The sequence below is a fragment of the Triticum aestivum genome, chromosome 2A (assembly GCF_018294505.1).
Source record: "Triticum aestivum cultivar Chinese Spring chromosome 2A, IWGSC CS RefSeq v2.1, whole genome shotgun sequence".
Lineage (NCBI taxonomy): Eukaryota > Viridiplantae > Streptophyta > Magnoliopsida > Poales > Poaceae > Triticum > Triticum aestivum.
Genome location: NC_057797.1, coordinates 774,054,949 through 774,068,584, shown reverse-complemented (window position 1 = coordinate 774,068,584; position 13,636 = coordinate 774,054,949). Strand labels below are relative to the sequence as shown.

Sequence of the window (13,636 nt, the reverse complement as noted above, 5' to 3'; positions counted from 1 at the left end):
ATTGTCGCAAAGCCGCGCCCGCATGTCACTGTTGTTGGCGTTGGAGTTTCAAATGATCTCGACGCCGTAATCAGTGAGGACGAGCGCGTTGAAGTGGTCGTTAAGTATGAGGTGGCAGCCCTGATTGTGCACGACGTGGCGGCACGGATGTGCTGGCAACGCCTGTTCGGACTATGACATGGTCGGGCGGGGCGCGCAAACTAGACAGAAAGGTCCTGGGAAGGACGAGCGCGTCTTTAGGCGGTGCAGCACAAGGTTGTGCATGTGCTAGCTGTGGCTGTCTAGACGACAACATGGTTGGGCGGAGTGCGCCAGATGAAGAAGGTGAAGACGGTGGATTCTTTTCTTTTTTGAGGTATATGGTGTAGAAGCTGCAGGCGAACGCATCGTCGAGGAAACGACGATGTTGTATGCACACTGGCACACTGCTATGTTACACATATTCAGTCAGCGCCACGTAGGAGGGAACTTGTCGCCTAGAGCCTGACATGTGGGCCCAAGCATTCAGATTGGCTATTAAAGAAGTTGACCGGTAGATTTGGACTCAATGTTTAGAATTAGTCTAACAGTTATGGTTTTGTGTTACAAAACATAAAAATTATGGTAATAAGTTGCTACAAAGTTGTGGTTTTGTGTTAAAAAACTCAAATGTTGTGGTAAAGTGTTATAAATTATTCTGAAGGTGGTTTTGTGTAATTAACTCTAAAAAGAAAGAAAAAAGCTGGCCGTCCTATGAACAACGGCGTTGGTGGCGAACCAGCGACGGTAGACGGTGCAAAGGCGTTTGCCGTCGGCGAATTAGGCGAACCCCTCCCTGCTCGCTGCCCTGCCCTCCCGTTTCAGCGGTGGCGCGTCTGTCAAGCGGCGAGCTGATCTGCATCTGCCGAGCTTTGGCGCTCATCCTTCCTTCCTAAGGCAAGTCCCAGGCTCGAGCGCATTTTATTCTTTTTCCAATGCAGATGCAGGGGCTTGCCCCCAAGTTCATTCATCACGAAAACCGATGAGAAAAGACTCGATCGCGCGCTGGCGAAGCTAACAATGGTTCTGCTGAAGAACGCGAGGACGGATTCCTCTGCCTCTAGCTGTATCTGGTCACGCTCACCAGGTGCTCGAGACATTGCCAGCGCCTGGGTCTGCCCTCCATTTGGCAAGGATAACTCATACCATCTCTCGCATGGATGGAGGCATCGACCCATGGAGACGTTCACAGTTCGATTTGGGATGGAACGCAGCCAGGTGGAGTAGGCCGACGACGAGACAATGCGCACCAGGTCAGGTGTTTGATCAAATGCCTGTTGCAGAGGCTGTAGTTCATATATAAACCACAGGAAAAGTGAACACCACCATAGGAAGAAGGTGCTGCAAGCAGGCACTGAATCATGTTCCGGAATCATCTAGCATGGTACTGAGTGTGTTTCTACCTCCTAGTGAAGATCAGCAGGTGCAAGACAATTGTTCAAATATTCAGTGCCGCGGCTGATGGCAGTCTTGACCAATAGAAGTGTGATTGCGCCAAGGAATATATCAATTGCAGCTCTCGAAGCTCATTTAAGTACTGGAATGGAAGATCAAAGGAGGAAAAAATAATGCCGGCGCAGAGGAAGTGGGAGCAACAAGAGCAGGATACAGAACTTCCTTGCTTCTTATACTCTGCTTTTGATCTACCTGACAAGGAAGCTGTTGGCGTCGCATTGTCCTGAATCCTGATAGGGGAAGATAACAGGGTACAAGTGACTCACGGTTCCTCACTTGGTGGTGTTCTCAGTTTTGCAAAGTAAATGTGGCCTTGTTCCTTGAGAAGAGATTCAACAGTAAGTGAAATCTCTATCAACAGCTTTATGGAATTTTTGCGCACTGAACATAGGTGTCTGGTCATTTGTGAGCCTGTTACTGAAATCTGTCAAGAGGACTCTAGTGAAGCTTAGTCTATGAAACTTCTGTTTATTTGGCCAATGACTTTACCGACCTTGCTATTTGTCATTAGATCAGTGATGACTTGCATGAAACCATGTGCGGTTTAACTACCACACTAGCTAGGGAGAAGACGGACAAATATCTGAGAAACCTCTGATCTGCATAAAACTCCACTTCAAGGGCTATAATTAACTGCTGCTGGTAGCTGCGTTGTTATGTATACATATATGACATACAACCAGTTCATCATTGCAGAACTCAGCCAAAGCACATGATATAACACACAACAGTATATATTAATAAGAAGTCAAATGTGCGTACAAGCATCACACTTATTACATGGAACCATTTTGTCCAGAGGAAAGCCACACAAATCCAGACCCGTGAGCATATGCACAACCATTATGCTCGACCACAATCACAAGCCACACATGCAGGTCAGGACAAGTAACTGGATACACCCACACCACTTAAATCACTGGGCACAAGCCGAACACAAATGCACACTCAGTAGACGGAAACACACAATGGCAAATCACACGAGCACACACAAACACATACCATTGCAGGAATTGACGATGAATGGACGAAGTAACGGGAAGCCCTTCAGTTCCTCCAGCGCCAGTTCTTCGCCTTCCCCAAGGATGGGCATCTTGCACCATCTGCTTCTCTTTTGTTTTCTTCTTATTTTTATGGCCTATCCCTGGGTTTATAGTCAAGCCTAATCTTTTGTTTTTTAATGTCTTCTTTCAACTTATTAGGGACACTGTCACCACCTTTCAACTCCAGCTCCTTTAATGCAGGAAGCTTGTCGATTCCGGACAGAGAAACAATTCCCTTGAATGACCAGACGATCTTCTCAAGATTAGGAGACCTGTTGGTAAAGCTTATCTTGGTTATGTCAGACTCAGAGGAGTCAACAATAAGAAGGTTGAGCTTTTGGAATTCATCTTCGAAGATAAGATGACTGCCATTATAAAACTTCCACAGGAGCACTAGGGAGCGCATCTTCTTATTGCTAGCAAGGATTTTCAGATCACCTTGCTCCAGCATTGTATCACGAAGAGTCACCTTGGTTATGTGTTTGGCATTGTCAAATAATGAATGCACCATCTCCATGTTATTGATGCCCTTCAGCTCGAGCTCCTCCAGTTTTTGAAGGCAGTTGACTCCACTGATAGAGACTATGCTGGTGAAGGACAAAACGATCTTCTCGAGGTTACTAGCTGCTCCATTATCAAATGTGATTTCAGCCATGTTGTTTCCCTCAACAAGAAATTTGTTGAGATTTTTGAATTCTCCCTTATTGAAAGTGAGCTTGCTCTCATTGTACGCACTGTGTCGAAGCTTGACACAACGTAAGTTCTCAAGCTTGGCAAGGACCTTCAGATTTTCCTGGCTCAAAAAAGTGCGACTTAGAGTTATCTTGGCAAGTTGCTTTCCATTTTCAGTCAATGATTCAAGAAGCTTCCACATTTGTGTGCTAGTGCTTTTGATATCCTCGGGGCACGTTTTGCTTCCATTGATAGTTAGGCTCTCAAGATCCTTGGGGCTGTTTACCAGACTCAGCTTTGAGGGAGAGTCCTTGTATATGGTTATGTCAAGAGTAATTGACAGAAAGCGGAGGGACTTGTTTAGGAGCTCACTGATTGCATTAAGCAACGGCTGGAGGTCACTCTCCTTGTTGATAACCACACCGAGCTTCTTCAGGTCATTTAGAGTTGCAATGCTTACCAAGTCTTGTTGATTCTTGGGCTTGACATTGGACAATACTTCCACACCCAGCATTTTTTCGATCTTCTCAGGGATCTGCACACTGGAGTAATCAGCAGGACTTGAATCAACATGACCGTCCAACAGACGCTTCAGACCATTCTGAAGCTTGCCATTGCACAGTACCTCCACAAGCTCCACTTTTTTGGTCTTGTCATCAGAACTGCTTTGAATTGAGTCAACGTGACTAGCTATCAGACCCTTCAGCTTTCGACCAGCCAACAGTCGTTTCAGCTTTCGGAGCAGGATATTTCTTGTGGCAGACATAGGGATCTTGGTATCCCGGATATCCAATACCTCCAGCTCAAGAAGATTGTTGATTTCACTGGGCAGCCTGGTAATGCCTGTTCCCCTCAGGCCGAGATACTTTAGCATTACTATGTTCCTGCATATGTCATTCAGGTAGTACTGGTACTCTGGGAAGCATTCACAGCCTTCTAGATCTAGCACCTTGAGCTTGTAGAACTGAGATGACTTTTTAAAGAAATCCTCTATTGTGTCTGAGCTGCGGAGGCGGACATCGTTGAATATGGAGAAGTGACGAGCCAAGTGATGTGACAGCCATGTCTCCAGAATGCGCTCCTTGATGGCGACCGTGGTAATGAATCCATAAACTAGCTCATCCACCATGCAGCTCTTGACCCTTCCAGCAGCACCAATGCCGGCAGGACAAACAAGGCACCGTGCGACCAGTGTATCAAAACATTTCTCGGCTTCATCCACTGAAGAGGACCGGCGTGAGTCTTTGGTGGTTATCAGCCCTTCTGCAACCCATCGTCCTATCAAGGTTGACCGTCTCATGGCACGTCCTTGAGGGAAGATAGCAAGGTACAACAAACAGAATCTGTACTCTTTAGGTAGCTCCATGTAGGAGAACTTGAACATCCTACTGGGCAATGATTTTTGTGTGACACGGTCACACAAGGTTCTGTGCAACTTGCTCAGCTCTTCACTGCTCCTCTTGGGTTTGGTATACAATGCATGAGCAAAGAGCTTCATACAGAATTCTTGTGACTCGCACCTGCACAAGATGTCGCGAAGAATCTGGCAGGTTTCTTCACTATCCATATGCTGGCCTATTTTTCTGAGCACAGTATCAAGGTAGAGGCCAGCAAGAGAATATTCCATACGATCCAGCTCTGGACCTTGAAATGCTTGCTGCTTCTTGTCCCGTTGAGCGGTCTTTGTGGCCACAATCACAGCACCAGTGATGGGGCACTCCAATAGGCTCAAACTGTTTCTGGTCTCCTCCCATTGGCATACATACTTGTCATAAACTAATTTGAGGATTACCAGGATCTTTTGATCATCTCTCAGACATTCTTTAATCTTTTGCACCATCATTTTGATCTTGAGACGGTTCCTAATCTTCTTTACGATTTCTTTCTTCTTCTCTGTGGTTTTGTTAATATCAGCTTCTGGGTTCTTGTCAGATTTGTCTAATTTCTGGAGCTCATTTATCATCTCTTTAACCCCTTCAACTGTTTCTTCGATTTCTTCGTCGACCGATGTGCCACTGGGACTATTGGCGGCAGCAGTGGTGGTGATGCTGGTCGACTTTGGAAACACCGTCTTCAATATGTCTTCATATTCAGGCTCAGGCAGCTCTGGGCTTGAGTCGCCTTTTTCTATTTTCCATTTGAGTTTCCTGGCTGTTTTTTTTATGATGACATTGTACAATATTGCTACTCCGGATTTAATCTTTTTGTCTTTTTCAGATACAGCAGCACTAGTTGAGTGGTAGATGAGCAGCCGGAGGAGTTGGCCCAAGCCGATTTCTTCATTTTTCAACTGGTCCGAATCCCCAAGATTGTGTATTGCGTTGACATCCACTCCTCTTATCATGTCCTTGATTTCACGAATCTTTTCCCTTGTGTATGTGTAAGTAAGCCATCTTGATCTGGGAGTGCCTTTCGGCCACTCGAGCTCAGCGAGGATGTAGCACAGGATCTTGTGGGGTTGTAGTGGTACACTATCGTAGTGCACCGTTGGGACATCGACGAAGACGATGATGTTCCCAGCGTCCTTGTTCTCTGGTAGCACAGCTACCTTATCTTGGACGTCTTTTGCCCTCTTGAAATAGTCTTCTACCACCCCCAGGACTTTAAGCGCAAGACGGTCGGTGTCCTCGGCCTTCGTTACCTCAAAGGCGATGCATGGTAGTAATGGTTTTGATTCGGCCGCCAGTTTTGTTGATCCTGTCGCATTCGGCTCTATGTCTCCCTTCACCTCCGAACTCACCACCGATCCCATCCAGTCATCTAGCCTTTCTCGAAAGTAGGCTTCCTTGTCCATCCTCATGCTGGTCATGGATAAGGCCACCTTGAGTGGATCACCAGCATGTTGGTAGTAGTCTTCTTCTTCTTCTTCATGGTCTTGTGTGGCCGACAAGAACAATGGCTCCCAGAGCTGCCCAGCCCTCGAAGATGATGACTCTGTTTTGACCTCGACGCCATACCTCCTTCGGCGGTTGCTGATGTCCAATGCGCGGTCCTTGAGCTCCCTCAGCTGGCCGGCCGCGCGGTGTTGCGCGAGCAGCTTCCGTGGCAGCCAGGAAGTCCACCAGAGGCAACGGGCGGGACCTTCCTTGGGCCGGTGGAGCGCGGGGTTCCCGCGGTAGAGGTAGAGGTCGATGCAGTTGTTGCAGTCATTGGCGAGGATCCGGACCTGGTTCATCCAGGTGCGGACCTGCTCGTCGTGCTCGCGGCTGTTTGCAGAGAGGTTTGCCAGGAAGCTGCCCATGCTCTCCATCTCCTCCTGGATGAACTGCACGTCGTGCCGAACACGGCCGAGCCTCAGCGCCTCTTGGCCGATCACACCCAGCAGGGTGCTCACGGCACCCGTTGCGAGCTCCGCCATGGATAAATCCCTTCGCCGCCGCCGGCGGCCTGGTGTGTGTGATGGTGTCTCAAGAGTTTGATTGATCGGTGTAGCAGAAGCAGGCTAAGCTAGCACCTAGCATGCGTTCATGCGTCTTGTGGTGTGTGGCCTTGCATGCAATGCGATGCACACGTCTATCTGTGTGTGTGCCGTGAGCAGCTAGCAAAAGGATTTGTTCTTCTATTCTAGTACCTGGTACCCACGCCACTTAAGGCAGCTTCTTCTTTTCCTTTCTCTACATTCTTTACTTCTTTCAGCATGAACCTTCATGATGAATGTATGAGGGCAGGGGACCGCGATTTGCCTACTCTTCAGAAAGAGCATGAACCCATTACCCAACTTCTTCTTTTTCTTTTCTGTCATTTCTTTACTTTTCAGCAGGCTGCATGCAGATCCTTCATCACGATTTCTCATTTCATCTTTGATAGTCTAAAGTAGTACTCCCTCCGTTCCTAAATATAAGTCTTTGTAGAGATTCCACTATGGACTACATACGGAGCAAAATTGAGTAAATCTACATCTAAAATACGTCTACATACACCCGTATATAGTTTGTACTGCAATCTCTAAAAGGACTTCTATTTAGGAACGGAGGGAGTAGACGGGATGACATTACACGCGTGCAACGCGCAGTCTTTCAAAATCAGTTGCAAGCAGGATGGAGTGCTTAGTGTTTTCCACATTCTGACGAATGTTTTGTTTTAAAATGCAGGCGAGGATATTTTTATTTGGGAAGAGAAGCAAACGGGTGATATATACTTCGAAAATTAGCTCCAAGCAGGAGCCGGCCTGGGTGCATCAGTGCTACCACTATCAAGGTAAAGGGTCTTTGGTACCTCTTGCAGAAGATGTTCCTGAGATGGCCTTGTTCTCACTGACCACAGTTAAATTGTGCTGATGAAGTTAGAAAAGAAACCATAGTTCTGCAAGCAACCACAATTGGTAAGTTCCCGTGTCATCTTTGGTCTTCTGGAAGGATACGCCATTAATTGATTCATCGCCCACTGTTACAGTTTTGCATGGTCCCTTCCGTGTGATGAACTTGTCGAAAGCTCAAGCCTTTGATTTCATTCGAACCTTGGTCGTTTGGAAGGGGGATGGCATTTGATTCTTGCTCCAAGCGGGAGTCGACCTGGGTGCCTCAGCACTACGCCACCCTTCCACTGGGTCGTTGCCCTGTTCTCTGAAGAATGTTTTGTGTGCATAGTGCAGGCAACGTTAAGGGTCTTTGGTTCTCCCCTGCAGATTTTGTTTCTTAGACGACATTCTTCTCACTAGTTCATGTATATATATACACTTGCCATAATTAAAGACCTAAAATCTATGAACAGTTAAATTGTGTTGATGGAGTTTCAAAAGAAAACAGAATTCTACAAGGAAGAACACCATCTACTGGCAATCTCAGAAAGAAAAGGCGTTTTTGGTAGTCTTCTGCAAGTTATCTCTAGCCGGAGCATCAGCCCTACCCAACTTCTTCCTTTCTTTTTTCTTTCTGTTACTCCTTAACTTTTCAGGAGGCATGCTGATCCTTCATGACGGTTTCTCGTGTCATCTTTGGTGTTCTTGAAGGATGCGTTATTAAATTGATTCCTCATCCTCTTGTTACGATTTTTGTTATGGTCCCTTCCATGTGATAAATTTGTCGACAACTCGATTACTTGGCTGACAAGTGACTTTGATTTCATTTGAACCTTGGTTCTTTGCACGGCGATAGCATCTGTGTTCCTTTCTCCTTTGCTTCCATTTTGCATTTTTGCTCCAGGAACACTGAAGAGCCTGCATTGTTAAGCATGCACTTTGGGACAATTACAGTAGTAACATCGATGATCAACGTTGAAAGAATAGTTGTAATGGATAAACATGTTGAAATAGCAGCCATCGCATGATATAGTTTCAGTACTAACATAATAATAGGAAGGTTTACATTGATAAGTCTCCTAAAAGAAAGGGGTGCAGGCTGAATTTTTATTTGTCCATAAACACCACATAGGCAAAAGGTTGAATGATTATATACATATATGGCCTATGGGTTTTATTTTTCTTAACTGATGGCATCCAGTTTTGACTAGCATGATCCTTCCATCCTTTCTCTTCGTAGAAGAACCTTTTTGACTACCATCGGTTTTCTCTCTCATCATTTTCCATGTTCTAATGAATGCTTTTGAATGCAGGCATGTACTAGCACCTAGTAGCTAGGGTATTTTTAGTAAGGAAGAGAAGCGACGGGTGAGATACTTCAAGAAAAATTGCTCTAACCGGGAGCCGGACTAGGGTATTTTTATTGCCCTGTGTCTCTAATGAATGTTTTATTCATAAAACAGGCAAGCGTGAAGGGTCGTCGGTTCTCTTCTGCAGATGATGTTTCTGAGATGCATTCTCACTTGCTTCATATATACATAAACAGATAATTGTCGTAATGAAAGACCTAAAATCGATCTGGACAGTTAAATTGTGCCGATGAAGTAAAAAAAGAAAAGAAAAGATGTATAGTTCTGCAAGCAAGCACAATCAAGGCGTCTATTGGCAACTTATCACCACGCAGAACATCAACCCTCAACCCAGCTTCTTTTTCTTTTCTGTCCACTTTTTACTTTTCAGCAGGCTGCAGATCTATCATTACGATTTCTCGTGTTATCTCTGGTATTCTGCAAGGGTGCGTCGTTAATTGATTCGTTGCCCCATGTTACAATTTTTCTATATATGGTCCCTTCTATAGATGCCCCCCCTTTTGTGTGATAAACTTGTCGACAACTCAACTACTTGGCTGGCAGGTGACTTTGATATCATCCGATCCTTGGTCTTTTGGATGGAGATAGCATTTGATTCTTCCTCCTCTGTTTTCATTTTGCTCTAGGAACAACTTGTATTTCCCCAAACGTAAGTCACCGAAGAGGCGACCGTGTCTGGTACAAACACGGGAAATGCAGTTTGTTACAAATTGCTAATAGCAATATTTGTTACATTTTCCAGCAACAACATCTCTAAACGAGTCATTCAGTGTAGCCAATACCGTTGGTCGTGTCATCGCGTTCCCAGTGGTGGCTTCAGTGCATGCTTGCCCATCGCATAGTATGCATCTCCCATGGCCAAGCGTCGGCTCCAAGAGGCACATATGAAGCGTCAGCGAGCTCGTTCCCATGCAACCACGTAGGCTTCCTGCACGGCTCGACATCAATACCCAGAAACCTCAATCCTCTCCGACCAGCTATGTAAAGACCCCCAATCCCTTGCCAAGTCATGCATTGCATCCATCCCCCAAGGTCGTTGCCACTCCACATCGCATTCACCCCTAAGGTTGCCTCCACTCCACATCGCATTCTCCCTTCTCCCCCGACCGCCGATGGCACTGCTGCGCCATTGCCCAATGACCTGTCCTGTAGATAAGCTCTCTATCTAGCCACATATAGTTTTCGTAACACTAATTCTAGTTCTCCTCTCAAGTCTTGATAGATAGCTAGGTGGTGGAAGAAGTCTGAAGCGCCTCTCTTATTGATAGTTCAAACAATTTTGCACATGACACTTATATTAAATATTTTCATGTAGGTAAGTATAATCAAGTAGCTACTTTTTCCTCCAAGAGAGTTTCATTATCAAATATAGCTACCTTGATCGGAAACCATGAACTTAATTAGTGAACAAGCTTTGTGTTTTTAATATTCAAGTTTAGGGGCCATTATCTTGCCAGTGATTACAATTACAAATACACCCACCTTGCCACTCATAACCAAGATACAAGTGATTAGAAAGTTGAGCTTCACGTGATAGCATTTCCACTACAGCCGTTCTTCCACTAAATAGACAAAATCTGGGATTAAACCAAAAGGAGAGCTTCACCAAAATAATCAAAAAGTTGGTCTAACTTTTATTATGCAAAAATGAAAGTAAACATGCTAAATGAAAGAAAAACGCAAGGAGAAAGGAGGAATTGACCTCCCCCAAGCACATGCTTTTGACCTAGCTAGCTGGGTCTATTTGTCGTCCCTACCATCGTTCGACGACTGTTGAGGCCACTGGTACACTCGATGTGCACCGGAGGACGTTCCTGGCGGATGGATGTGGTGGCTTCCCATAGGGTGGCTCGTAGAACAAGGCATAAGGTGGTGCCGTGTGCTACCCGCTAGGCACCCACGTGAGTACAGTGTAATATAGTTCCCGCTGATGACTATAGTCATATGCATTCGAGATATATTAACAAAAGAAAAATTGCTCTAACCGGGAGCCGGACTAGGGTATTTTTATTGCCCTGTGTCTCTAATGAATGTTTTATTCATAAAACAGGCAAGCGTGAAGGGTCGTCGGTTCTCTTCTGCAGATGATGTTTCTGAGATGTATTCTCACTTGCTTCATATATACATAAACAGATAATTGTCGTAATGAAAGACCTAAAATCGAGCTGGACACAGTTAAATTGTGCCGATGAAGTAGAAAAAGAAAAGAAAAGATGTATAGTTCTGCAAGCAAGCACGATCAAGGCGTCTATTGGCAAGTTATCACCACGCAGAGCATCAACCCTCTACCCATCTTCTTTTTCTTTTCTGTCCTCTTTTTACTTTTCAGCAGGCTGCAGATCTATCATTACGATTTCTCGTGTCATCTCTGGTATTCTGCAAGGGTGCGTCGTTAATTGATTTGTTGCCCCATGTTACAATTTTTCTATATATGGTCCCTTCTATAGATGCCACCCCCCTTTCGTGTAATAAACTCGTCGACAACTCAACTACTTGGCTGGCAGGTGACTTTGATATTATCCGACCCTTGGTCTTTTGGATGGAGATATCATTTGATTCTTCCTCCTTTGTTTTCATTTTGCTCTCGGAACAACTTGTCTTTCCCCAAACGCAAGTCACCGAAGAGGCGACCGTGTCTGGTACAAATACGGGAAATGCAGTTTGTTACAAATTGCTAATAGCAATAGTTGTTACATTTTCCAGCAACAACATCTCTAAACGAGTCATTCAGTGTAGCCAAAACCGTTGGTTGTGCGATGGCCGTGTTATGAATGGAAGGAGCCCACCAAGATGTGGGTGGGGATGGGAAACCCATGTGACGAGGAGGACCTAGAGTTTTTCTATGCATCTACCACTATCATTGTTGGTAACGGTGCAAAAACCCCCTTCTGGGACTCACCTTGGCTCTTTGGGCGCAAACCGAAAGACATTGCCCCGCTCATTCACGAAGCGTCCACAAGAAAGAATTGGAAGGTTTGAGAGGCCCTCAAACACAACGCGTGGATTCTCAAGATCAAACCTCCCGCCAACGTCTCCGCGGAGCACATCACACAAATCTTCACACTTTGGGCGCTTTTGCATGAGGTCCAACTCGATGAGCTCACCGAGGACGACATCCTATGGAAGCATACGGCTAGTGGGCTCTACTCGGCGGCATCCGCATACAAGGCGCAATTTTTAGGGATGGTTATCTCACCCATGGATAAAATGATATGGAAAGCTTGGGCTCCCCCAAAGGTCAAGTTCTTTGCTTGGTTGGCTCTACAAGATAGAGTTTGGCTCTACAATTCTTTGCTAGTGGTCGCGTCCTACTCGGTTGAGGCTTGGTGGGCAAGTACCTGCGACAAAGACACGCCAAACCGCCAAGCTAAGGCGTCCCTAGCCATGCTTGTTTCATGGACTATTTGGAACGAGCGAAACGCAAGAGTCTTCAAGCACAAGAGCGCACCGCCGACTATATTGCTTGCCTCCATCGAGACCGAGGCCAACCTTTGGGTCATCGCCGGTGCAAAGAAATTATGGTCTATTATTTTGCGAGAGTAATCTCATGTCATGTATTCGGGTTACTTGTAACAAACTCCATTCTTCCTTATTTAATGGATGAGGCAAAGCTTTGCCTCCGTTTAAAAAAAACCGTTGGTTGTGTCAGCGCGTTCTCAGTGGTGGCTTCAGTGCATGCCTGCCCATCGCATAATATGCATCTTTGATGGCCAAGCGTCAGCTCCAAGAGGCACAGATGAAGCGTCGGCGAGCTCGTTCCCTGAGGTGGTGGAACGGAGGCCAACCTTTGGGTCATCGCCGGTGCAAAGAAATTATGGTCTATTATTTTGCGAGAGTAATCTCATGTCATGTATTCGGGTTACTTGTAACAAACTCTATTCTTCCTTATTTAGTGGATGAGGCAAAGCTTTGCCTCCGTTTAAAAAAAACCGTTGGTTGTGTCAGCGCGTTCTCAGTGGTGGCTTCAGTGCATGCCTGCCCATCGCATAATATGCATCTTTGATGGCCAAGCGCCAGCTCCAAGAGGCACAGATGAAGCGTCGGCGAGCTCGTTCCTTGAGGTGGTGGAACGGAGGCCAACCTTTGGGTCATCGCCGGTGCAAAGAAATTATGGTCTATTATTTTGCGAGAGTAATCTCATGTCATGTATTCGGGTTACTTGTAACAAACTCTATTCTTCCTTATTTAATGGATGAGGCAAAGCTTTGCCTCCGTTTAAAAAAAAACTGTTGGTTGTGTCAGCGCGTTCTAGTGGTGGCTTCAGTGCATGCCTGCCCATCGCATAATATGCATCTTTGATGGCCAAGCGTCAGCTCCAAGAGGCACAGATGAAGCGTCGGCGAGCTCGTTCCCTGAGGTGGTGGAACAAGTCTGAAGCGCCTCTCTTATTGATAGTTCAAACAATTTTGCACATGGCACTTCCATTAAATATTTTTGTTCAGCTAAGTATGATCAAGTAGCTACTTTCCTCCAAGAGTGTCATTATCAAATATAGCTACCTTGATCGGAAGCCACGAACTTAATTAGTGAACAAGCTTTGTGTTTTTAATATTCAAGTTTAGGGGCCATTATCTTGCCAGTGATAACAGTTACAAATACACCCACCTTGCCACTCATAACCAAGATACAAGTGATTAGAAAGTTGAGCTTCACGTCATAGCATTTCCGCTACAGCCGTTCTTCCACTAAATAGACAAAATCCGGGATTAAGCCAAAAAGAGAGCTTCAACAAAATAATCAAAAAGTTGGTCTAAATTTTATTATGCAAAAATGAAAGTAATCATGCTAAAAATGCAAGGAGAAAGGAGGAACTGACCTCCCCCAAGCACATGCTTTTGACC

The 13,636-nt window shown here is 45.5% G+C and overlaps 1 protein-coding gene across 1 annotated transcript; it reads right to left on the bottom strand.

Annotated features, from left to right (window-relative positions):
* Nucleotides 1-719: 719 nt before the first annotated feature.
* Nucleotides 720-6,745, bottom strand: LOC123038278 (uncharacterized). The gene is made up of 3 exons (XM_044462145.1): nt 2,612-6,745; nt 1,628-1,703; nt 720-1,304 (listed from the first exon to the last, which is right to left on the bottom strand). The coding sequence occupies exons 1-3, from the start codon at nt 6,544-6,546 to the stop codon at nt 858-860; spliced, it is 4,458 nt and encodes a 1,485-aa protein (XP_044318080.1). The 5' UTR covers nt 6,547-6,745; the 3' UTR covers nt 720-857.
* Nucleotides 6,746-13,636: the final 6,891 nt, after the last annotated feature.

Coding starts and splice junctions, on each gene's coding strand:
- LOC123038278 (XM_044462145.1), bottom strand. CDS start 6,546: ATGGCGGAGCTCGCAACGGGTGCCGTGAGCACCCTGCTGGGTGTGATC. Junction 1,704..2,611: donor GACTATAAACCCAGGGATAG/GCCATAAAAATA, acceptor TTCCCCTATCAG/GATTCAGGACAATGCGACGC. Junction 1,305..1,627: donor ATAAGAAGCAAGGAAGTTCT/GTATCCTGCTCT, acceptor TATGAACTACAG/CCTCTGCAACAGGCATTTGA.